This window comes from Hipposideros armiger, unplaced genomic scaffold (assembly GCF_001890085.2).
Source record: "Hipposideros armiger isolate ML-2016 unplaced genomic scaffold, ASM189008v1 scaffold_1161, whole genome shotgun sequence".
Taxonomy (NCBI): Eukaryota; Metazoa; Chordata; class Mammalia; order Chiroptera; family Hipposideridae; genus Hipposideros; species Hipposideros armiger.
In genome coordinates this window covers 204,133-230,881 of record NW_017732511.1, presented here as the reverse complement: position 1 = coordinate 230,881, position 26,749 = coordinate 204,133, and the positions used below count along the sequence as shown (strand labels likewise).

The following is a 26,749-nucleotide window of genomic DNA, read 5'->3' as shown; positions in this document are numbered from 1 at the left end:
TATGTATATAGACCAAGGTCAACATACATAAGCACTAGTATGAAAAAAATATTGTGCTATCATTCTATTGGGTTGTCGGAAAAGTCACGATGCATTTTTTCAACAAAAAACATAGAAATAATGCATCATGACTTGTCCAACAACCCCATAAAATTTCCGTTGTATACAAAGTGATCCCATATAATTAGCTCCATCTCATTTGGATGGCTGCCCAGTTAACAAGATTTCCAAAGGATTGAAGGAAGTATCTATTGCTCTTAGTAGTCAACAAATTACCTTAGCCTAACATGATGAGGTGTTTCTATAAACCATGCTTACTTTTTTTTGTTTGTTTGTATGTGGGTATTATTGAATATCTACCAGACTTAGCAGATAGGTGTTTTCTTATCAATTTGAAAAAATGATGTGAGGAAGAAAAAAACAAATGAAAAAATAGGTATCCTTTATTAAACCTTACTATGTTCCAGCACAATGTATAGTATGTCATCTAATTCTCATAACAACTCTATGAGATCAGTACTGCTATTATCCCCATTTACAAATGAGGAAGCTTTGGCACAAAAAATTATGTAACTTTTGCCTTTTCTGTGTTTGGTTTTCCCTCTTCAGATAATGATAATGGAGAGAGAAGGGAACATGAAAATAATAAAATCTTTTTCATAAGCCTGTGAAAATTAAATGCTAGCGTATATACATACCCAATACATGTTAGGTGTTCAGTAGATATATTCTCCTTTCTTTACCTTCGCTCACCTGCAACTCTCCCTTTCCAAACGATGGGATATTTTAAAATGACACTTTCTTATTGGAATAGTAACTTCATAAAATGTTTGTGACCCTGGGCTTTTTTGTAAATAGAAGAGAAACTCACTTTACTCAAATATTCCTGATGCCATGTGGTCATGCGCCTCTTTCCCCCTATGTGTCCTCCTTTATAAAGTGTTAACGCCTAAATCTCACACATATGGGAAGTAGAGGTTCGCTGACACTACCTCTGCTCCATCTGATAGGCCTCTCTTCCCCAGACACCAACAGGGGGCTCAGAATCCCCCGAGAATCGAGTTACCCAGAGAAAATGAAATAGATAAGTGCAAAAGTATTTCTGCTATTTGCATACTGTTTGGTGTTCAGTGTTGAGACACACCATATTTTTTTTTATACTCTTCTGATATTTATAAAGCCCCATTTCTGCATTTTTAAGCATCCCATGCACTCAGTCATGGAAGGAGGAATTTCACAGAATCCTCTGTAAATAGTGTGTTGATGTAAATTATTGATAATTATGTACATTATCTGTAAGGTAGGAGAGATCAACTCATCTCCCTTTTGCAGAAGCTCTATTAATGCTGATGGAAAACTATCCTGCGTGAACTATATGTTCACCTCATATGTATCTGCACACACAGTCTGAATTTTTAAATATTTTCCTCCCTTTTATTTGAATTCATGGAGTCGTCTTTCAGAGAGTCTATATTTTTTTATTTGCTCCACTGTCACTGGCCTTATATAGCCCCTGTAATGTTTCTAACTTTATTTTCTTTAATGTATTATGAATCAATTAAATAGGACAAGCTAATGAAGAATCAGTCACTAGAGAGCTCTGATGTTAAAATTCCACTTGGGCAGCCTGAAGGCGTGGCCGGGCTACATTTTCAGGTTGAGTGTCTCTCCACTCTTAAGATTATGCCTGGCAAAACACGTTTGTCCAAGCATATCCTTGCAAGATTCCATTTAGTAAAATCACAGGTTTGGGGTTGGTGGTGGTGGTCCTGCTTTTTGCTGTGAGTAGACTGCTATGGAATTTAGGCATAAGCTAATGGGACATTTTAACATAAAAATACTTAAAAATAGTAAGTCATGTCTTGAACATTTGTCAGTTTTCAAACTCTCCAAACGTAAGGAGGAGCCTGTTTCCCTATTTCAAAGAAGAGAACACATGGAGAGAAAATGAATCCCATAGCCATAAAATTGCGTTGCGTTTTAGGTGGGCAGGGAAAGGCAAGTGACACGGGAAAAAAGAAAAAGACAGTTAGGTGTATTGGCCCTGATGCCAAAGGATAAACTGGAATTCTTAACTCTTTTATTATATTGAATTATGGAAAGGAGTGTGTTACAAATTCCATATGAGTTAAGCCCAAACTTAAAACTCACAAGAAATTTAGGATTTAGGTGAGTCTCCCATTTGCATGTCAGTCTTCATTATTCAGATTCTGTATTTGCAAGTTCGCCTACTATATAAAATTGATTTCTTACCCCCTCATCAAGACTTGGGGTGCTTTCGTGTCATTTGCAGACATGCACAAGACGGTGGAAATTTTGAGTCGCTGCACACACACATTCCCTCCTGAGGTTGAGCGAGGCGACGCTCTACCTTCCTGTTGCAGCCTTCATACTATAAACAAGTGTGCTTTTCACGGTCTGTTTAGTGCCCCACTTTTTGCATTTTTTTGTGCTTTTTGTTTGTGATTCTCCTGTTTAATATGGTCCCCAAGTTTAGGGTTGAATTGCTGCCTAGTGTTCCTAAGTGCAAGAAGGCTATGATGTGCGTTATGGAGAAAATAAATGTATGTGTTAGATAAGCTTTGTTCAGGCATGAGCAATAGTGCTGTTAACCACAAATTCAAAGTTAATGAATCAACAATGTATATAAAATATGATGTCTTTCAACAGAAACACACATAAAATAAGGTCGGTTGACAAAAATGTTATTTCAAGAGCCTTGCAGGAGGACCCTAACCCTGTATTTCCCCCAGGAGCAATGATTTAGTAGTTGTGAATTCAGTGTTCATGGGGACTTCATAGAACGTAACTACTGTGAATAATGAGAATGAACTGTGCTTCCTTGGGGCCAGCTAGAAGGAATAGCAGAAAAGTCAGTGCCATCACTGATCATCAAGGCAACCAATGAGGATGACAATATATAGACACAAAAGTCCCCCACTTCTGCGCTGTTTTCTGTGATGGAGGGTGGCAATTTTACTCTATTTAGGGAGAGAGAAATTAGTCCTGAAAAGTCAATTAGGAAACAGCCTTATTGATCTGTCACAGCAGCAGAAAGTGATTGGTTCTTCCAGAGGCCCACTTGATGCCAGGTGAGTTGGCACTGTTTTGTGCAGAGCAGATGTTCTCAATGGGTGAGTGAGATTCATGGCAACATATAGGCCATATCCTGCAGGATTACTTGAGGCACATTGGCTGAAGTGTGGCAAGCTGCTTCACGTGACAAAATGAAAGGGAGGTGTCATAGCAATAGCTGGGCTCTAGTCACTAGGCTACTTTTTTTTTTTAGCTGAGCCATCCTGCCACCTGTTGGCAGCTCAGCTTGGGCTGAGACTCGAACCGCTGTTGCTCAGAGCTCAAACTCTTGAGTGAGCTCTTAATCAACTGAGCCACTCGGCAGGCCCTAGGCTAGGCTACTTTTTATTAAGCTTGTTATATGGACTATATAATACAAAAAAGAAGGCATGCTGTCTCAGAGGTCTTAAACTGGTATAAACTGAACTGGTGCTATTGTTAAGGTACAATTATTATTTTAAAGTTCTACCCTTTAAATTTCCAGATTGTAGCAATTTGGGGACTATGTTGAGGTTGCATATGAAAAATATGCATCCTGGGCCAGCCAAGTGGCTTAGTTGGTTAAGAGCTCGCTCACGAGTTTGAGCTCTGAGCAACAGCAGTTCGATTCCTGGCCCAAGCTGAGCAGCCGCTGAGCTGCCAACAGGCGGCAGGATGGCTCAGCTTAAAAAAAAAAAATGCATCCTATTTCTTGTAGATGAAAACTTTGTAAGAATTTGCAATCTGACCAGTCATTTCTGACAACAGGACTACAAGAAATTTAATAACGTTAATTTTTTTTACCCAAATTAGATTCAGTGTCTTTACACCTATTTATAATCATCTTTTCTCTACATGATAAAGCATTTGGGATTTGCAGTAATCATTATTACATATAAGTTTCACAAGTTGATTTTGTAAAATTCTGAAATTTAGGGGCTTATTTAGAAGTCATGGGTCATAAACCACATGTCTAGAATTCCTGCCTAGTTGGGTGGGGAGGAAAGAAACAAACCAGGAACACGGATGGCTAAAGATGGATGACTCTGAAGTTTCCTTTCCAACTGTGAGAGATGAGAAAGAGTGGAAACTATCATCTTATGTTGGCACAATTATTAAATATGTCCTCACATCCACATCTTCTGACATCGAGCCCTTATGAAACTCACCAGCTGGGATTGCCTTATGTTGTCAGCTAGCTTCCCATTTGCTAGCTGGGTCCATTGGGAATGTAACAGATTGCCGCGTATTAATCATATGTGGCTGGTTTTTCTTTCTCTGTCTCCTTGTAGCCGAGATTGGGGATTTTGATGAAGCATCGGACAGAGAGCACTTAGCAAAAAATAAGTACATACCTCAGCAAGATGCACTAGAAGACAAAATTGTGGAATATCACCATAACCATATGTAAGTCTCCTTCATTGCTTCATGTTTTCTTTGAGTTGTTTGTCTCTGTCCTTTCAACATACATGGCTGCACACACACAAAGGCACAGTAGCTATTGAGAGAAATATGCGAAGGGTGAGGACAAAGAGCACAGAGGTTCACAGGGCCGTTGTTACTCACCCTGGACTCTCAGAAATGCAGGATGCTCACGCAGGACCAGAGCTTCAGGCCCCCTGCTTGCCTTCCTGTGAGGCCAGAGTAACACTGAAATTGTAGGAAACCCCATGCTTTGGAATAAAAGGGAACGCATAAGACCAATTAATAGGAAATTGGAAAAGTGACATGGTAATCTAGGGACCAAGTAAGAATATTGTGAAAATCTAGACTCTTTGTACCATCTCCATTTTGGTCAGTAAATGATTTTCAAAGGGTTCTCTGTGCCATTTGTTTTTGTTGTTGTTGTTCTAAGGAAGACACTTGAGTCCTGGTGAGAGTATGAAAGACTGGTGCCTTGAACTTTGTTTGCAAGTGTTAGGTCTAGTGTAAGTGACTAAAAACTTGTGTTAGCACAATGGTGTTTTGCTTTTATATGACCTTAAAGGAAACTCTTTGAGATTCAAAACAACTGGCCAAGTTTGAGATAGACTTTTAGGGTTTTGTGTTACGCAAGCAATAGAGCTTTTGTTCTCCCCGCTTGCTGGACTTTGGGTTATAATGAATGGGAGGTTGGGTGTCATCTGATCGGGTAGCCCCATTGTTTGTGATGAAATGCCTTTTTATTTCCCAAGAGAAGCTGCTTAATCTCAAATTAATAGACACAGGGAATTCAAATCTCCTGGCCTTTCCCTTTAATTTTTGTTTTGTCAGTGGACAAACACCAGCAGAATCGGATTTCCAGCTCCTGGAGATTGCTCGTAGGCTGGAGATGTATGGGATCCGGTTGCACCCAGCTAAGGACAGGGAAGGTACTAAGATCAACCTGGCTGTTGCAAACACAGGAATTCTAGTATTTCAGGTAAGAGCATTTAGAACACAGCTCAGTTCCCTTGGTGATGAAAAGATAAAGAGTTGGCCCTTCAACTCTGATTCCATGTTGGGTGGTCCTAGCTAAGACCTCTCGTAGTTATTTTTAGATGAACAGGGCAAACTAACCTCACCTCATGGCTCTGTTTCTTTGCAGGCATGGAACTTCCAGATTCTATTTCATTTGCCCTTCCCCTGGTTGGGCGATCCACCATTATAGATTTGTTTGCGGTTATTCACTTTGAAGGATCACAGAACTCTGTATCTCTCTATGCTTAGAACATAATATAATGGGATCAAGATTTTAGACCCCCAAATAAGCTTTTTCACACCTGCATGTGATATTCACATAATCCTTTTTAAAAAAAAAAAAAACTATTTGGGCTTTTTTAAAAGCCTAATTTGGGTTTTATCTAAGTCAGCTTATTTCTGATTTCAGATTTACCTAACTTAAAAAGAAAAACGTAGTATGTGCTTGGAAGATATAGTAGTTTCATAAATTTACCAAAGCCATGTCCACATAGTGCAGCAAAATACACACTGCACTTGGATCCTACTTGTGTTTTACTCAAGAACATAATGATTTTCTGCATACCGAAATGTGTTCTGTCTGGATCACACTGCTATTGGGCTGTTTTATTCATTGATGGTTCTCTTTTCCATAAGAACTTCATTGACTTATTATGGACATATAATAAAATGCACATATCTAAGGTGCCTTTTGATAAGTTCATATATATACAGAGGGTGTCAAAAAATGTATACACGTTTTAAGAAAGGAAAGCTGTATTAAAATTGTAATACTCAATATATACTGATAACAAAAGACGAATACAAGTCACATTTGACTTCTGCAATTACGAGTACTCAAAGTGGTTACCATCAGCATCCAGACACTTCTGATTATGGCAAGCTACTTACTGCTTGAGCATAGATAACATCCCTTAAAATCTGTATACATTTTTTTGGCACCCCCTATATATGTATGTGTGTATCTCCTGTGAAAACATCAGTGAAATCAAGATAATGAAGATACTCACCACCACCACCCAAATTTTCTCAAAGCTTTTCTTTTAAATAAAATTGGGTAACCTATGCTTTTGTTTCAAATGAGTGTGGAGAAAGCATTGGCCTTTCTCATGAAATAGGGTCAGATTACACCTAGTTTTGAAGGCATAAATGTGTGCATGACTTAAAACTTTTCTGAGCTCTACCAGGTTTGGTTACATTTCCCCCTTCTTATTTTACCAAAATAACCCATGATTCTCTGCTCCTGTATCAGATGTTTGTGACGGACATTAATTATCACAGACCCACGTAACAAGAGGAGTTCAAGTTGGGTTTCATATGGAATCGTAGGGAGTGACTTGTTGAGACAGTGTGGTATGTGAGGAGGTGACTCCTCCTAAGTTTCTGACCTGCAGAAATAATAATGGAGGCATACCTGATGAGAAAAACAACAGTAAACCAAGTATAGTTTTCAGTACTACCAAAAATCAAAATCAAAACGATTAAACGTTTCTAAAAATCATGGAAGGGGAAAAGAAGCGCCTCACAATTAAATTCATTTGCTTTGTTTGTTTTTTATATAATCTACATATTAAGAATTGCACAGTAATTTAATTGTGTGCAAAGGCTATATCTTGGAATTAATCTTCTTGTCAGTGCCTAATTGATTCATTCTTACCAATTTAAATAAATGGTCCTGGTGTTCAGATGGACTCAAGAGGAATTCTATTTTCAGTTGAGATGACAGGACAGATGGGAGCTGGTGCTGCACAACTCCCCACTGTGCTGCACAACTCCCCACTGTTTCTCCACCACATCCCACCTGCCTATGAAAGATAAGGATGTGTGAGTCCTCTCCGGAGACTGTTTTCTGACCTGGAAGACACAGGGAAGGCGGGACCTCCTCTCCCCAGCCTTGCTTCTACTTTCAGGAGCCTGGTAGACAGGGGAGCCAAACCAGTATGGATGAGGGGGTGATCACTCACCTGCGGGGTTGCTTCTCTGGATATGAACAACAGCTGCTGGTTAAGGCACATGCTTGGGTATTTCATTCTGCCACATTTACTGTGTAATTTTGGCTAAGTTAAGACATATCCTTGCTGCAGTTTTCACATCTGTAAAATGAAGATAAGAAAGCCATCTCGCTGGGTTTTGTGAAAGGTTTGATAAGGTCTGTAAAGTCCTTAGGCCAGTGCCTGGCATGCTATAAGTGATAGTCGCTAATTATTGTAGTAGCTGTCATGGTGTTTATTTTATCTTGCTCTTTATCATTGCTTTGGCCAGCCTCTTTTCTGTCTCGAGGCAGACTTGGTTGGAATACCAAATCATGTAATTAGTGAGAAGTAATGATCCAGGAACTGAACAGGCATCGTCCCACAGCCAAAGATCCTGTGAATTCTCCAGCAAAAGGCATTCTTCCCCAGCCATCGAACATCAACCCTCCTTTCAGCTCCCCATAAGCAAAGCAAACCAACTCCCATGTTGCTTATTATGCACTTCCTGGTTCACTGGCAGATACCTTTCTTCCTAGGGTTTCACGAAGATCAATGCCTTCAACTGGGCGAAGGTGCGGAAGCTGAGCTTCAAGAGGAAGCGCTTTCTCATCAAGCTCCGCCCAGATTCAAATGTAAGTGGCTCCCAGGAAAGGGGGGGAGACCTGCTGGCACTGTGGCTAACGGTGCTTCCCATGTCTGAGTGTCTGTATGGAGAGATGGATCCAAACGCTGGGTACCTCTACAGCTGTCGTTCTCAATAGACAGAGGGTAAAGAATAGGTAACACAGATGTGTGCCTGCAGAGGGGGTCGCTTGCCTGTGCAAACACGGCAGCCCCCTACCAACAAACAACCTGAGCTATGCAGTTGCTGCACCTCCAGCCTCCGGGCCACCTCGGGACCCATTTCAGCATTCTACCATATTCCAGGCACATACCTCCCAACTCTTGAGTCCATGCTCTTGTCCCCAAACCCCTGACAATGCATTCTCACCACCTAACCAGGCTCACTTCCCACAGGCCCCCTCACAGACGTCGCTAGCATTGGGACCAGGTCAGAGAAGGAAAAACAGCATCTTCTTTGTCTGCCGGAAATGGCGATGGAGGAGATGGATGATACAAATATCGCTGATGTCCCCAGCCAGACCTGGGAGTGCTTCTTCTCATGGAAATAAAGATTATAAGTGGCAGCCTAGGCTTATAGTTTAGCTACAGTATGGTTTTAAATAGGCTTTTATGTTTTTTATGGCCCGACCTTGGCAGTAGGCACCCATGATAAGTTGTTTTCTATGAGAAAATGTGTTTTGAGTTCTGAAAGGCTGACGTAGAAATGAAGACTTGCAACACAACTTGCCCAGAACTGTGAGATCCCCCCCAAATAGCTGGAACTGCTGGGAATGTTAAGGATTGTGGTCAATTTTTTTAATGTAATGTGGCCACTTCAGTTGGGAACGTTCAGTCTGGGAATAGAAAATTACCATATCCCCTTCCCAGAACCAAAGGACATGAATTTTTCAGCCTTGAGTGATACTTTTGTGCTCCAGAAAAATATGTTCATTTCCTGTATGGTCTCTGGGGCCACCTGGAGGCTTGAGTCATATGATTTTTTTTTTTTAAGATTTTATTGGGGATCGGGGGAGGGGAACAGCGTTGGGGAATTGGGGAAGGGGAACAGACAAGTTGCTGTCTTTTTGTTCTTCAGTCTAGTTGTGGAGGATATCGCTTCACTGGCCCAAGTTGGTATTATCATTGCACTCTTCCCGGGTGAGGCAGATTGCTTGCTGGCCATTGGACGGCTGTTCATGGTGGCTCATGCCTGCTGCCAGCTGCTCACGCTGGCTGCCAGCCACACACGGTGGCTCACGGCAGCCCACTGCAGCTTCACTGCAGCCTATGCTTTCGCCGGCGACTCACGGCAGCCCAGCTCCATGTCAAGCTGTTGTTCACCATCTTAGCTGTAGAGGGCAATGTCACTGGCCCTCATGTGGGATCCAAAGCGGAGTCCTGCTGCTCAGAGCTGGCATCCCAAGCCAACTCTTAGCCAACGCGCCACTCGGTCGGTCTGAGTCATATGATTTTTGATAGAGAAAAGACTTAAGACCAATATTTAAACTTGCTTGACCCATGAGGGAGAAAACAGAAAGAAGACTTCTATTCTAGTTATCTTAAGGCAAAAAAGGAATTTAAGTACTTGGATTTTTTTTTTTTAAGGACATGTAAGCCAAGTAAACACAATTTGTATATGAATTCTGTCAAAAGAGATGTTATGACTTCTGCTAGGTACCCCCTGTTTTCTGTTAGTTCCTCTAAGGAATTATGTGGGGAAGAAAATGGTTGAATGGTGACTATATTTTGTCATTGGGAACAACTATGCCTAGTTTAGTAAATATGTAAATTTATGGTCATGCTATCATAAAATACACAATTGAAATTTTATTGGACAAATTTGTTTTTGGTCCCTTTTCTCATTTTTCAACCCACTGTCTGTGGGTAATAGAAAAAAAAATCAAAGTGGTATTTTCTCTTTTTAGAGCTCATACCAGGATACCTTGGAATTCTTAATGGCCAGTCGGGATTTTTGCAAGTCCTTCTGGAAAATCTGTGTTGAACATCATGCCTTTTTTAGACTGTTTGAAGAGCCCAAGCCAAAGCCAAAGCCTGTTCTCTTTAGTCGAGGGTCATCGTTTCGGTTCAGGTAAGGATTCTGCTCCCCACCTCTTTATTTGCCATGCGAACATTTTTCCCAAGACTTGCCTTTTGCTGCTAGCTATTGCAGCTGCTGTGCAGTAGTGAGGAGATAAGGTGAAAGTCAGCCTCCCTCCAGGAGCTGATGGGGTGTGTGTGCGCTTGGTCACCCCAGCAAGCTCCTGGCAGACCCTTACTGTGTACTGTTTGAATGTCACTTAGACACAATGCAGTCTACCTGGCCCCAGGAAACTCCTAACATGACTGTAAGTCAGAAAGAGCTTTCTTCCTCTGTAGAAGCAACAGTGTCTTGTTAACATTTGGTGTAACCTCATAGAATGCTACGTAGATCTGCCCATCATCAGATCACTTTTTCACTCATTCTTTTGACAAATATTTGAGCATCTACTGCATGTCAAATACTCTTCTAGCTTTGAGGGATATACTGTGAACAAAATTATCCATGCCTTCCCAAAGCACACGGACTCTCAAGATGGTTGCTTAATACCTAAGACAGAAATATTAAGTGGTTCAGTTAGTTGAACATAGTCCATTAAGGGAATATCAAGCACAGATTGGACTGAAAATAGTTTCTTTTAGGACTGTGTTTATTCCAGGCTAGCCGAGAAAACCCACATGTCTCCTAGTTAGGGGAGGAGGGACAGTAGAGATGATCGGTGTTGTGTGTTTAAATGCGAATGCCTTGGTGTCTTCTCCCCTTTTCTCTCGTGGTCTTCATTTTAGCGGTCGGACCCAGAAGCAGGTTCTCGACTATGTTAAGGAAGGAGGACATAAGAAAGTGCAGTTTGAAAGGTAAGAGAAACTTCAACGCTACTTCCGACATGAGAAGAGCCATTCTCTCCAGGTCACTGTGCAATGGATGCTAAACAGCTCCTCATGTAGGCTCAGTGCGTTAGAGGGTTACTGCTTTGCAGTCAAGCTGGGCCAGTTTAGTGTTAGACTGAACAGTGGAGGGCCCAGGGGCATTACTTGGGGTAAGATGAGGTGAGAAAACGGACTGAGAGAAACAAGTGAGGAAGTAGAGGGAGTCAGCATAGGGAAGAATAGGAGATTACAGTAGGAATAAAGCCCTGGAAAAACTTACTTGTTAGTGAGCAAGTCCTTAAATATTTTGGGCTTTGAATAGAAAGTATTTTTATAAATTTTTGAATTAAAGTTTGGATGAGAAGACACAGGGTTTAGTATTGCTGTTTGTTAGCGAATGCTTATAGTTATTATTGTGTGCCAGGCTCCTAGCCCATCACATATATTAAGTCATAGAGTCTTCACACTAGCTCTGTGAGACCCGTGCTATTTTATTCCCTTTTTAAAGGCAGAGACACTGCAGCCTAGAGGGGCTGAGTAATTAACCCAGGCCTCAGAGCTGGTAAGCAGCCCCTGTCAGCCAGCCCCAGAGCCCTCTGCCTCTCAGAAAGAGAAGAAGCAGAGAACCCAGACGGATTAAGTCAAAGGGTAGAGGGGTGAGTGACAGTGGGCCAGGAACTGTTGAGTGCATGTTTTTTTAAAACATTTTTCTTTGAATATATTCAAACATGCTATAAAGTACAGAGAATACAGCAAACATCCAGACTCCTACCACCAAGAAATAATGTAACATTTTAACATATTCGTTTCTGGAGTTTTTTTCTTCTTCTTGTCTGTAGCTATTGTTACAGATGTGGCTAAATCCCCTGTAACCAACAGCCTCGTATTTCCCTTCTTCCCTTCCCAGAGGCAACGTCTGCCATATTCATGTTATTTCTATTACACGTCTTCATGCATGCCCATCCCCCCCAATGTAAAATTGCTCTGGGGGTTATGCTTTTTTATTTGCATAAGTGGTATCACACTGTACATAATTCTGTATCTTGCTTTTTAAGCCCTACCCTGATTTTGAGGTCTATTTTGTTTTATGGTATTATGAGAGCATTACATTTTATTTATCTGATTCCCTGTTGATAAACATCCAGGTGGTTTTGTGTTTTGTTTTGCTTTTGCTGAAACACACCTCCTGCTGTGACCTCCTGTATGTCTCCTGATGCAGGCCTGGGGTCACTTCTCCCTCTCCTCCCCAGAAATGTAATGTCCAGAAGGTTCTTTGCATACTTAACCTAGATATAACAAACCCCATGATTTTCTTGAACCATCCGCAATGATTCTTTTGAGCATGATATAAGAAGTGACCTGGTTCTCTCTCTGATTCAGAATGTGGGTGCTCCAGAGCTTTGGTGTATTAATTTGGAGTGTTTTGAAGAAAAGCTGAATGTACAGTGGAATTTATAATTTCCCTATATTTATACAGCTTCATTGAAAAGTTTCTAATGCTTGTTTCCTGGGGAGGACGGGGAAGGATAGGCTAAAGAAGGGAAAAGATAAGCACAGGAGGTGTTAGCGGCATTAGAGCCAATTCTTTCTCCTGTTGAGTCTATAAGTCTATAAATTCATTCATGGGGCCGGCCTTCTCTGAACTTAACACTGTAAAACAGTTAGCTGACTAGTGGTAATTGCCTCTGTTATAGAACTGATCTTGAAAAACATTACTGAAAATACACGAATTGATTTCACACTGTTAGACCAAAGGTTGCAATCCAGAGCAAACGTGCTGCCCCCAACTTCTCCCTCCCAGTGACCTTTCTCATAACTTGACAGTGCTGCACGGCTGGGCTCTCAGCCAGCTGTCCCCCTCGAATGGGAGTAGGGGAATTGCTGAGAACCTTTTCAAGGTTTAGGTAACCTCTGCATCCTACAAGAGTTATGGAAAAGATGAATGGGTCTGTTTCGGGGGAACATTTATACAAACTACTTTGGGTGCCTTCATTATTGAGGAAGTGCCTAATGCTGTTATTTTTCATTTAAAAAACAAATAGAAACCTCCTCTAACTGTCGCTATTATCTTATGTGATTTCTCCAAGGAAACACAGCAAGATTCATTCCATCAGAAGCCTTGCTATGCAGCCTGCAGAGCCAAATTCAGAAGTGCCAAAACAAGTCAGTAATGGTGGTATACTGTTATAGCTCTCCTTTTCACCAGACTTCCTCCGCTGAGTTCTGCGTTTCATAGTATGCTCTCGAGGTCTTCATCCTTCACCTTTGGGGATGTTTTATAGAAGAGAGTCTGGTTGTGTGCCCTGACTTTGACCAGACACAGGCTCTGTGGACGGTACACCCCACAGCCTGGGCTCAGTGGCCCTGGAGTGTGTCCTTTTTCAGCTGACTTCCCTACCACCCCACCCATGCTGTTGCCGTGGAGAAGCTCGCTCTGTTGGCCTCGAGTCAGCTGAGGGGTGGCACCATCCAGGGGAGCCAGTAGAGTAGAGCCCATCCTCCAGTTAATGGGTGTGCTTGTGTGAAGAGATTGGGACCTGCTATGCAACTGATGAGTGTAGCTCCCCTTCGGTGCCAAGGTCAGAACCTTGTACTGGCGCAGGACCGAGCGGTGAGTTCCCAGGGCTTGTGTTACAGGGCAGGGATCACAGTTGGCAACAGGAGACATTATCACTCCTGCTCTAAGGGTGGCAAGAGCTCGTTTTCCCTGTAGTTGGTCTCTGGATGGGCTTTCAGGGTTTTCTCTTTTTCTCTACAAGAGAATAAGAACTTTGTTGGGAAAGAACATGAGGGAGATTTCATTGTGTTAATCCAAAAAGAGTCCTTAACCTGTTCATTCTAGCCTTAGACGTAGAAACAAAGAAGTTTTTTGTCATTTGTCTGAAATCCGTGTCAACTTGCCTTTGAGGGTTCAGGACGTGTTTCCTTCCTCTCCCTGCCCGAACTTTCTCGGGATGCCCTTGTGGCCTAGAGGGGCTCTCTTGTTCCATAGACACTTGGGAAACCCAATAAGAGACTGTGGGTCCCAGAAAGCAGAGACACAGCCTAACTTGTGCTGCTGGGGACCCTGCATTGTCAGCTTCCACGCCCTGGAAGACCTTTCTGGATACTGACCAGATGTCCTCTGGAGTGCCTGCTTTTTGTCAGGATGCTTTGTTCTCCCACTGTGGAAGGCATCCTTTATTTGGCCATCCTTTCTCGGCTGCCCGAAGCTTAGGGAGATGTTATTAAATTAAACTCTGACGTCTCTCTCTTTTTTTCCAGCTCTGGTGTAACAGTCTCCGTTCTCTCTTCAATTCCCTCATCCTTTTCTTGCCCTCCCCCGCCCCCAGGCTCAGCAGAATGCCAGCCTTACACTTGGAGAAGGTGCTGACTCCCCAGGTGGCCAGAGCTGCCAGCAAGGAAAGGAACTGAACGTTTGCGCCGAAGAATGCGGGCCGCACCAAAGCCCCGCTTTGCAGAAGAGCCCAGTGGGTAACAAGAAGGCAGATGGAGCCATCAAGGCGACAGTGGAGGAAGAGGAGGAGGTCGTTAAGGATAGGACCCAGCAGAGTAAACCTCAGCCCCCGCAGCCAAGCACAGGTCCAGCATCCCGGGCTGCTAGAGGCAGCAGCACTTCCATTCCTTTCATTGACTGCAGTGATGTAGATAGTGAATACGATCTTCTCAGGGAACAAGCGTCCCAGTCACAGTCCCAAACAAATGACAATTATGAGGGTGATTTGACCAGTGGTGTTTATCTGCTCTCCGGGGATGAGAGGCAAATAGAAGCTAGGCACAGGGCTTCCCCTCACTCTGTGAAATCCTCCCGCCCTCCTTCCAGAGAATTCCTTGATGATGATTCAGCAGACATTACCTTTGATATGAGTGGGAGCCCCAGACTCCCAAGACATAGCTCTCTGATAGATGAGATGTTCAGGGGCTCAGGCAGTCACAGCCCCCTGGCCACTCCATTGTCTCCCAGCAGCAGAAGCTCAAGTCCAAATATAAGTTGGGACAGGACTGGGTCTCAAGGCTATGTCTCTGAAAATGGACATGACCCTAGAGAGAGAAGTATGGGATCAGATACTCTCCCAAGCCAGGGTCCTCATTATGAAAACTGTTCCCCTGTCTTACAAAGGCCATACTTACGAAATCTTCCCAGTAGATATAATAAGTCAGAGACGGATCCACTCATCCTGAGCCAAGTAGCATCAACCCCAGAGACATTAGATAGGCTCGATGGCCATGAAAAGGGAGAACTGGTCAGCCTGGCTGGTTCAGAAGGTAGAATGCTGGCTAATGGGACACCTCTTGTGGGTCCCACCTCCAAGGTTGCCATCATGCAGTCAGTGTGTGCCAGCGACCCGGTAGACCAGCTGGCACCCCTGCAAGTGACCGAGGGCTCCACCAGCAGTGGGACTGAATCGAGCGATTCAGACTCCGACATGGTGAACCCTTTGAGCCCACCCCTCGTGTTTGGTAATCCAGCAGTGCTGAGTTCCCCTTCCATGCTGAGAAGCACGAAGTCCTTGGGTGGCCTGTATGTGAGTGAGGAGCAAGAGGAGGATGAGTGAGGAGACTACCTGGAGTCAGGAGGCCAGGGTTTCAATGGCGATTATCTGTTCTAGTGACGCATTAAGTTTTAATCAACATTCGTTAGAGGAAGTTTTGGACAGGCACATGTTGGGATAGGGCATGTCTGACTTCTGAAATCTTCCAGAAAAACAGAACTTCACACCGTGGCTTGCTTTCCAAAAAAGGTGGACAAGATAAACAGCAAGTCATACGGACAAGTTACCAGGAGCTTGTTTATCTTTTTGGTTGAAGGCTAGAAAGAAATACCGCATTAGGAATCTGATCATGCATATAATGCTGTGTTTAAGTGGAAATTTTCTGTGTATGTTCAATTTTGTATGCAGATCGCCCTCCTGTTGGTTGAGTGTTTGGACTGAAGTATCTTTGAGATCCCAGACAGGTGTTGGTTTTACTTTTCCCCCCTTCTTTAAAAGGAGGGCTGCTTTTTTGTGCCTCATACAGGGAGTACTTGACAAAAGTCAAGGCCAAATGTAAGTTGATTGCTCGCTGAGGTCAAGCATAGGTGAAATCTTAGTCGAGAGCAATGAATATTTTAATCAGAAGAATTTGGAGTTGTTTATTTCCAGACTTCATATAAAGTGATATAAAGGTTGTCAAATCTTTATGAGCTGTAATTTACACGGGATTGCTGGTTGGGTTTGGGTTTGCCTTGGCGGGTCAAAGTGTTCGTTATGTTTTAAGAAGCTATAACTCTGGCTGACAGAATCTCTTGTCGAGCGTTGATGCAGGAGAAAGTACCATCTTGCAGTAGGCACTCGTTGTCACCAGCAGGTTAGCAAACTAAATGCCTGCCTTTGAATTGCTCATAGCACAGAGAAGGACCATTTTCCCGTGTTATTGCCCTTGGTTGGTTTTTATGCACGTTCTTTAACATTCATACTTCTGTGAACAGTGTCTTTTCTTGGGAAGTGACATCTGGATGTTTCTTTGTGCAGAAGGAAAGTGTAAGCCGTGAGAAGTCTGATTTCTTTTTAAATATTGCCCACCTATGCCAGTGCCTTTCGCCCAGCATTCCTGCATTTTAGATAGAAGCGCTTGGTTTTAACTTGCATTGTTGCTCAGCCCTTAGCTGCTTATTTTAAATTGAGTGATGCCTGGGCCCTGACCCTAGAAGTTTTGATCTCATTGGTATGGGGTGCCACTTGCTCTCCTCCCCAAATGATTCCGCTAGGTAACCGAGGGTCACTTCTCAGCCAGACACAACTGCCTTTTTGGAATCTAGTGGAATACGTTTTAAAAATTAGCTAATTTTTGGCTTGCTTGTAGAGTAAGAAAAGCAGCACAAATGAAATGCTTTTCTTAATGCCTGTTCTTTGGTACTTTTCAGTCTTTGGTACTTTTATATAATGATGAATTGTAGAATCAAATTTTTAGATCCTTAGTAACTACAAAATTATTGAAAAGAGTTGTAAACAAGGATACATCCCTGACGTGCCGCCATGCCAGTGGCCTTACAAGACTCATCATGTGAACTCTCATGGAGGAAGAGCTAAACCTGTTTAGGCAACTGAGTAGAATTTGGCAGCAGTATATAATGAATAGAAGTATTGACTGACCTTGTGGTTCACAAGTGATTATCTGTCCACGTGAATGTCGAGAAGTTGGTTTTACAGATTCTGAAAACTTAATCCATTTGTATACAAACTTTTGTTTTATCTTCCTAATCATTTGATTCAGTGCATGATTGATGAATCAAATTGATTATTGGATAGTTTGAAAGATGTTCATTGAAGTAGTCTATTTATGCCTTGCTTTAGATTTATGTATTTAACAGTCACAGAATTTTCAAACTAGAAGGGACCTCAGAGATCACCTAGGATAAGCCTTCCATCTTATGGATGAGAACTCTGGTTCTTACCTAGTCATACAGCTATTGCCTGACAAAGCTAAAACTAGAACCTTGGCCTCTAGACGTCAGCTTTTTACTCTATGTGACATCTTGATGTAATAGGACCTTTTTGATTCAATATTTTAATTTTTGAGAATTGTGCATGGAATTATCATTAAAATCATGTGGAGACCAGGAATCATGTAGACTCTACTTAGGCAATTAAGGTCCATACAAGGTAGGAAGAACTGCTTTTTATATTGTGGGGGGGTTTGCAATTATAACATGTTTCTGCATATTCTGTTTTGGACTTTAGAAAATGACGTCAATTTGCTATATAAAAATCTAGTCCGATGTGAGTTAAACAGAGTCACATTTTGAATCCTGTGGTTTATTTGCGAATGTGATTTGTTCAAATGAATTTTCTTTTTACCTCTAATCATACAGCAGTCTGGTAATGCAGTATAAATGAGCAATTAAGTATCAACTTACTCAGCATATAATGCAAATCATCAAATGTAAACCTCCAAAGCAAAACAGGCTCCAATAGCTATTTTGTTTTGCTTTTCCCTAAAGAAGTGATTTTTTTCTAAAATGTGTTAAAAGCAGCCGATTAACAGTGGTACACTCAGTTCTATACTGACAAGATTTTCCACTTTTCGTGTTGCTGATAGTTTTTCTCCAGTTGGTTTTGTACCAACCAAGCAACTCAATTTCTGCCTCTTGTCCCGTTGCTTTATGAAAGCAACAATCCTGGTGTGATTAATGGTGCTCAAAAGAGAGGGGGTACAGTTTGTTCGAAAGCCGCATACCCTGAAGCACTGAGAGTGCTCACTAATTGCATATAGAGGAGCTTGCCCTACAGTAATAGATTCCAAGCATCGGTGGGAGAGTTACCTTAAGCATCCCCTGAGCCTGGTAGAGCCAGTTCCCTCAGGTGACAGGGTCTCCCACTGTGCAGAGGACCGACAGCCTCCACCATCCCACCTTCCATGCCCTTTGCCTTTTGTGACTCAGGTGCCCATGTCCTTACCTGTCCTCCAGGACCTCACAGTGTGGTCTAAGAAGGGCGTGCACGTACACAGAGTTGAAGAGGGCAGGAAGATCCAACAGGGGACTGGGTGTGAAATATAGGCAGCAGAGGTTCTAGACCTGTGAAATCTTGCACATTTCCACAGGGTTTCCCAAGACCTGTCCACCAGTTTTTCTAAGACAACAGCTGGTGTAGAAGTCTCCTGACTCAACAAGGAACCCAGGTCTTCAGATAATGACTGCTCAATGAAATGATATCTTCATGCCTTGTCTGGAAGACAAACCATATATAGAAACAAATCTTCCAGCCTCTCAGGGCTACTCCGGGGTCTGCTTGCATTAATATCTTTGGTTAGATAGTATTTCAAAATATGTAAATTGTAGACACTTTTGTGGTCGATTTTGTTGCTGCTTGTTCAGGGCAAAATCAAAATGCAAGAAATTCTCTTAGCATGAAGAAATGCACTTAATGAGTTCCAGAACTTAAAATGAATTGCTCCAGCTCCTTTAGCAGTCATCTGTATGCCATTTGATAATATTTTATTAGACAGGCATTTAATTAAAGGAAGTCTGTGGGCCGGATTCTTCCCCACATATGTGATTCATATTTGGGAATTTCTCACAGATTTATCTCACCAAATTGTGCCACGTGGCCTGCACTTAAAATGTGAATAATTCCAATTTTATCCTCAAAAACTTCTTTGAAGATTCGAGCCAGGCAATGCTTAAAAAAAAAAAAAAAGCTAGGCCTGCAAAATTGAAATACAGCATGAGCCTCTTGAAATTTCCACCAAGTGTGCAAAATCCAGCCTGTCTTCAGTTGAATCAGAAACTCAACTTGCATTATTAGTCGTGGAATCATTTTGATTGTGTTGCCAAGCAGTTTCTAAAAGAAGAAAAAAAATTAAAATATTAAACTGTCATTTTAAATTTTGTTAAAACTGTTGTGAGTGTGCAAACAGCTTCCTTTTTTGTATCCATAATCAGTGTTCCCATGTTTCTAATCAACTTTTTCCACTTAAAATGTTATTCCACATTCAGCACAGACTGGGTTTGATGTAGTTGTAGCCATTAGTGAATAACTGGGTTACCAGTACGCCCAGCCTCAAATTAAGAAGTTTGGGCCCCTTCATTATTAGGTTTATTTTGAGTTTATTTGCTTCTATCTTGATCAGTCTTCTTTGCCTAAGGCCTTTATTCTTATTAGCCAGAATTTAAAGAGATCTCAGAGTTGCATTCCCAAGAAAGGCTCTTTTTTCTAGATCTCTTCCTCTTCTGATAGTGATGAGTTTAGTGACTCTAAGGCTGGTCTTCCTCTAGTTTCATGGGATGAGTCTATTTTATTGCTGCAAATTTTATAAATTGAACTGCGCAAGAGTCTTTCCATGCAGTCCCTGCTATAGAGGAAGTTTCTTTGAACCTGAAAGAGGTGAACAGTTAGAATAATCTATTGCAGGTAGCTCTCTGAGGTTGACATTCAACTATGTTAGCCAAGTTCGTAAGAACATATGGAAGAAAAGGTACTAAGGAATGAACTACTATAAGCAGTGAATGATTAAAGAACTTGACTCTGGCAACATTAAAGAATTTACTGGCACTGCCTTTTCCTTGTTAGTTTAATTCCATCTGTTTCTGTTTAGTTGACTGAAATTTAATACAGGGAAATGAGGCCTCTAGTGTATACACTTCTGCATACCTCTACCACCAATTGCTGGTACTCGTATTTAAAATGAAGCCATGACTTTTAGATCAAAATAAGCATGCCATTAGATTTAGCAGTTCTCTTTTTATTAAAAAGTAATAATGGAAAGCAAAAAAATATCCATGACGATTTGGCCTATAGCCTTGTAGGCATCAAAGATCAGTGCTTGACACCTATTTGGATACATCCTTGCAAAGGGCTATTTGTTTTCTTGGGCTGTAACCTTGAGATTTCCAAGTATTTCTCCTATGAAGAAAAGTTGCCACTGCTGATTTGTATGCCCTTTGTATGTTTGGGAAGGAGGTGGGTGGAGTCTTGTTTTGAAAACAAGGACTTCGTTCATAAAATAAACAGCATATCACTCCAGAAAACATAGATGAAACTTCTAGCATGAGAAACTCGTTTTTCTTTTCCAGTGAAAGCAATTAAACACCCTGGTGGAAACTAGGAAAGAATTATAAAATCTTTTTTTTCCTGAAAGCTTTAAAAACTGAATAGACTCTGATTTGTTCAGGGTCCTTCCACTGTGGATTGACTGAATGCTGCAGACTTCACAGCTTAGCCTTCGACATCTTCTTGGCCTCTGGCGTTTGGTTGTCACTTCTGGTGGAAGGTAGCTCCTTTGGGTCTTTGTGTGGGTTCCAGATCGGGTTACTCTGATATGTCTTGGGGTAGCTTTGTATTTGAAAGCAGGGAGAGTTAAAAATCAACTGTTGACAGGGGATATCCGATCTACATGTGTAGATGAGAGCAGGTATAAACGGTTAACTGCAAGGCTAGTGCTGTTATGCAATCATGGGATGCATGGTGCTGGGAGATGCTTGAGCTCGCTGCTGGGGCCAGGTGCAACGATTTCAGGATATTGAAGATAGTTAGAAATCACTGCCAAATGCAACACAAACCAAGGGCACTAAGGAAGGAGGGAAAGCTCTGTATGTGCGTGGCAGGGGGAGACTGTAAAAACCATGGAACAGTGATTAACTCTACTTTTGAACTGGAGGTGGTACCAGGGGTTTTAGAGGCCATGCTCCTGCTTTATTATGAATTTGGGTGCTTAACTAACTCAACTAGGTACCAGTACAAGGGTCATTTTGGAGCCTGCCATCGTGTGGTGATGATGAGTTTGTTCTTATTCATGGATCAGCTAGGTTTCTGGCTCATGAAACGGGGCTAACAACTGCTTTTTCCTGGGCCTCAAAGTTTCTATGTAAGAAATAAGTCATTTGTCACTCTGCCTGCAGTGGTATATAGAAAGACCAAAGATAGGTTTTCCTTAGTCAAGGACACATACCTGCTGCTCTCAGCACACACACCTACATGGCCTATAGGTTCAATCCTTTACTAAGCTCACCCCCTTCTGCCTGGAAAGTTGCCATGAAAATCTAACTAACCAAATCTCACAAGCTTGGCCTGTATCATTAATCCAATTCCCTTCTGTTCTCTCTGTGTGTATACTTAATACTATAGATAAAATATTTTATTAAAAATTTCTAATACACCAAATTAATTTTAAAATAGAAAAGGCTGGGGACTTCATTCTCATTTTTGTCATTTGTTTAATAAATTTAAGACATTTTTCTGTTATTCCATTGTATGCACTGTTTTGTCAGCATGTACCTATCTAAGAGAAAAGGCTTTTTTTTTCCCAACGTTCTGTCTTTATCCTCAAAGCATGGTATACCTCTGTTCCCTGCATTGTTGGAGCACTGTCTAATGTCCTTTTCCCCCCCCCCCCCACTGCTGAATACCAATTTGTACTTGGAATATATGTTTCCTCTACGATACAGTGATTCTGTTCACTAAACGGCAAGCTTTAACATGGCGGCATCCTGGGTGGTACCATATTTTATCAAGGGTGGGGAAATAGAAGGTGAATAGAAGACTTCACTTTTCTGATTGTGTCTTGTAATGAGCCTCAATGTTGTACTGTGTGTGCGTAGGGCTGGCGCGGGGGTGTATTTGGAAGTGAGCAGAATCACTGTATTTGGGGGAGAGAGCTCATGGAGACAGAGAGCATCTGTGGCAGTAGCTTACATAGGGGAGCTCAGACAGCTAACCAAAAATTGGCTTCCTATGTTGAATGGTAGCATCTATTCAGATGGGACTAGAACACTTGACACAGTTCATATCAATAGGAGAATTTAGTTGTGTGTTTGTTTTGTTGGGGGGTGGGGGTAGGTTGGAATGTAGAGAAGACCTCGCCTGGCTCAGCCCCAGTTGGCTTCTCATGGCCAATAAACTGTTTTTAGTTTTGATATGTGCCCCAAATGTAGGCTGTCACAGATACTGTCTGGTTTCCTCTTCTCTCCATGGCCTAAGAGTGCAATATCTCAATAAAGCATGGATTTAGAGCATCGGGAAGGTTGCTGACTTCTCCAGTAACAGTGAGCTTGGTGATTCTTGAAGCATGGAAGGCCAAACTCACGTAACAGTGCATATATGCATGGTATTAATATTTCTTGTTAATCTAAACTGAAGAGGCTTTTACTTGTCCTAACAGGTATCTTGCTGTAAAAACTGTCAATTGTAACTGTTCTTTCCCACTGATGGCTGAAGCTTTGTCCTGAGTACAAGATGGTATTTTTCATTGGTACGAAGCACCATGTTTCCCCAACCCAGACACTGCCACCACCACCACCACCGCCATGTTCAAACAAAGGAGAATTTTCCTTTATCCTTTCCACATAAGTAAGAACAAGCTAACGCATTCGCTGTCATTTTTCCATTAGTAGCATTTCTCTATTTTTCTACAAGTTGCACTGCTATTGCTTTTCTGAATTGCTTCATGATGAATGGTGAAGTTGATGCTTAGCTGCTTATAAAACTTTTCTTAAAGGAACTTGGTCTAAGAAGCACATATACATTATCCTCAACAACCTGAGTTATCAGGAAGAGGACAACACCGCTATGATTGGTAATCCTATAACCTAGTCTTCCTTGTAGAACCTTACAATTTCAATAAAACTTTGTCAGCTTTTTGTTTTTACAAATTCCACTGGGGTGGGACTCAGCTTAGTTGTCAGACTAGAATGACTCCTGTAGGTTCTAGAGACTACCCATTATTCAACACAGAGCTGACCGTTTTTGATAACTGGCTTTCAGATGCAATTTCCAGAGAGAGTTCATCATATTCTCTTTTAGAGGGAGGTTATGGATTTAAAAAGAGCTTTTTAAAAAAATAGATGAAAACCTACACCCATAATGTATTTCCTATATGTGCTTTTGGCGCATACTCTGGGTACATCGATATAAAATCTATATTTTAGGACCAAGTAATGGAGACAAATCATTATAGATGAGTGGCATCTAGAAGCTTGCCAAATAAATAACTTGATTTGGGGGAATAGTGAAGAATCAGCATAAATACTTTTTAAATAATTGTACTTTTTAAAAATTTAAAAACAGGACTTGAGAAAGCAATTAATATTCACCTTTTCATCAATATTCTCATTCTCAAATATTTCAATATTGTTTAACGAATCTGTGGATTACTATTTTTAAAATTATTGTCAGGTTTTCTAGGTTCCTCCTTAACAGGAAAAATAACACCCAATTAAAAAATGGAGATTACCAATTTATTGGCCAATTTAAAATACTGTATAGGTACAATTAAGTATTAGAAAATTCTCTTTTCCCAGACCTGTGTGAGTTTGCTCCAAAGCCTTTAACATAGCTGGAGGTGTGGATGGTTCCTAGGCAGCTTGCGCCTGGTCCCAGAAGGGGGACACAGGCTTGGAGATCCTGCATTCCTGCTGTTTGTGGACCTCTGATGAAGAGCTGGTCAAGACACGGTGCACCTGGGCGATGCTGCAAACTCAACTTCCCCAGAGCAGTCAGGAGAGAAGAATTACGAATGTGCTTTACATTAAAAAGATGGAGAAGCTAAGCCAGCTTCTGGGCTGTGAGATAAATTGGAATCCATAAATACAGCGGTGCTAATTTGAAGTTGCATAATTGTTTGTGCCATGAGAATGTGTACACTTAAAAGGATTTTAAAAAGCCATTACCAGAAATGCCTCCCTTGAGAGCAGTATTAGTTAAGGCATTTCTGGTCCATGGAGGTGACATAAACTCAGTCCTCTTGATACAGATTAATGGCAGGGAGGAGGACATAGGTGGAGAAGGGGGAAGGTTAAATCATCTGGAAGAGGTGAAGGATTTAAGAGTTATTAACTGAAAATATAACTGAATACCTAAAAGTAATGCAGGGCAATTTCTGAAAGAAAAAAAAAAAGGAAAAATCATTTTAAAAAAGAATCAGAAGCTTCCAGACTTTTAGGGTGTAACTGATCTTATTCTAATCTCAAACTTCTTTCACCTGCTGCCTTAATATCTAGGTGCTTTCTCAAAAGGTCCCCCCTCCCAATTATTTACCTAGAACCCCTCACTGTAAGAATTGTCGATTTGTCACAGAGGGAAAAAAATGATGAAAATACCCAGACATTTAAAAGTTCATTGAATAGCAATGGTTGTCAGTCACAATTTCTTTTCATCACCCAGGGTTGTGCCTTCAAAGCAGGTGACAAGCTGCATGATTTGAACAAGCTTTATATATGGCTGTATAAATCAAGCGGACTCGTGTTATCTAGCAACACAGCTGTTGGTTTACTTTTTTTTTTTTGTAAAATGGACTACTTCAGTGGAAATTGGTTACCTGTAGTTCTAACAACTAATCTGAGACATTGACTTTCTTTACCACACTGCTCTTCCCTCTTGCCCGAAAGCGGGCCCTATGTGAACACCGGTTTGTACAGACTAGTGTCACACTCTAGCTCAAAGTCCAAGAATTTTAATTAGTCCTTAAGCTGCCAAATTCTACTAATTACCCTAGTCAGCGTATCTCATTGGTTGCTGAATAGTAAATGAGCTCCATATTCTTGTTTGGACCATGTCACCTCTACATTTTCAAAACCTCAGGTAGTTTGTCTTGCGAGGGGAGGGCAGGGGGCCAGGGCTGTTCTCCATGGATGCAGCTCAAATTAGCAACATCAAACTTGGGAGTTTTGGATCTTTTCCTTCCTTAGAATTGCTTATAGAGTTTATAGGCTAGTCCACGTGGTATGTGATGATTTATGGGTCTTACAGTGTAAACACACCCATTGCCCGGCCTTTCTTAGGCCCTGTGAATAGACACAAAGCCAGCTGAAAGCTGAAATCGCCGCTCAGGAGGTGGAAATGGGCCACTCTAATTTGCTCATCCTCCAAGACTGTATGCGCATGTAAAGTCAGTGGTTACACGTATCTTTAGGCTACATGAGTGAGTGCAGCAGGCTTTCACCCAGCAACCTGTGTCTGACCAGGGGCTGTCCCCTACTCTACCTAGGAACACAGGTTGTCATGAAGTTTACTGCGAGTGTCCCCATTTTCTGAATCCTGTCTCTGATGTGGTCCAGTGGGGATTCTTCTAGATTGCTATCTTCTTTGAACTATGCCCTGCCTTCTTGGCAGGGTGGCATCTCTCCTGGAACCCTCGTCTGTTTGCTCATTCTTTCCGCCTGCTCAGATTACCAAATAGAAGTGGGGGTGTGGGGGGAGATGAACAAGGGCAACAGCTTTTGACCTTCAGAAAGCGGAAGTGGTTGTACTTGAGTGTGTTCACCCTTATGTTCTCCCTCGTAATGGGGCAGTTGGCTTTTGATTTGCTGCTGGATGCTGTCCAGGGCCTAATTGGTACTGTGTCCCCACCCCACACTCTTCTTTCAAGCTAGCCTTCTAACTGCTTTTTATTCTTGGCTCCAACTCTTTCAATGATGAGGCGAGTGCTTTTTCAGTTCCACATCACTGCAGATTCAAGGCCCAGCATGTTCTCACTTAGAACTGCCTCACGTGATCGCACGCACAGTGCGAGAGCTGAAGGTAAGCCCCAAATTTTGCCGGATAACGGTGGACAAATAAGAAGTGATTCTCAAACAGCAACTCATAAATGCATGAAATGTTTTGATCTCCAGACAGACTGCCAGAATTTCTCTTTTCTAATTCCTATTTGTAGTGGTAACATTTTTCTCTTTGTGATTTTTTTTTTTAAAGAGTAGTGTAGTACCTTGAAACAATTGCAGTTCTAATTGTTGTCAGTATTTCTATTTCACAAGTTCCATTTCTTCCAAAATTATTGTATTCGGTTGTGCACTAGTGTCAATAAAATTGACATTTGTGAAGCAATTTCTGGCTTTTTTCTCCGGGTTTCACTGGGTCTGGTGGTGTGTGGGGGTGATTGGGACTTTGTCTAACACCAGGACTTCATTTCAATGATTGTATATTCAAATGCAAGGATTTCAATGGAGAGATTTTTTTACAAGCGAACTTCTTGAATATGCCTTTTCCTCATATTTTCTAATCTTGTTCTTCAAGGATCATTGCATTGCCCAATGGGCAGGATGTATGCTCTTTGTTGTTTCCCTGGGTGTGGTGGCTTTTCACCTGTGTGTTGGTGACACAGCTAGCTGATCAATGGGGGACCGGGTGGGGGCTGGTGGTGGTTTTTCTATGGTTCATTCATACTGGGATCGAGTTCACTACCCTACTTCATTCTAGGCTGGCCTATCTTGTAATTTCAAAATGGATATGAATGAATCCAGAGGGAGAGGCTAGATGTCAAGAAAATGGGGGTACACCTGGAAAACTGCACCTCACCCTTCT

General features: G+C 41.8%; 1 protein-coding gene across 2 annotated transcripts in view; it reads left to right on the top strand.

Annotated features, from left to right (window-relative positions):
- FARP1 (FERM, ARH/RhoGEF and pleckstrin domain protein 1) overlaps positions 1 to 26,749 on the top strand; it is a 232,871-nt gene that overhangs the window by 164,498 nt on the left and 41,624 nt on the right. For both annotated transcript variants that reach the window (XM_019632669.1, XM_019632670.1), the window contains exons 6-12: positions 4,347 to 4,461; positions 5,308 to 5,455; positions 8,003 to 8,098; positions 9,995 to 10,158; positions 10,893 to 10,961; positions 13,061 to 13,136; positions 14,306 to 14,555. In XM_019632669.1, the coding sequence (XP_019488214.1) occupies positions 4,347 to 4,461; positions 5,308 to 5,455; positions 8,003 to 8,098; positions 9,995 to 10,158; positions 10,893 to 10,961; positions 13,061 to 13,136; positions 14,306 to 14,555 (918 nt within the window). The remainder of the gene's footprint in view (positions 1 to 4,346; positions 4,462 to 5,307; positions 5,456 to 8,002; positions 8,099 to 9,994; positions 10,159 to 10,892; positions 10,962 to 13,060; positions 13,137 to 14,305; positions 14,556 to 26,749) is intronic.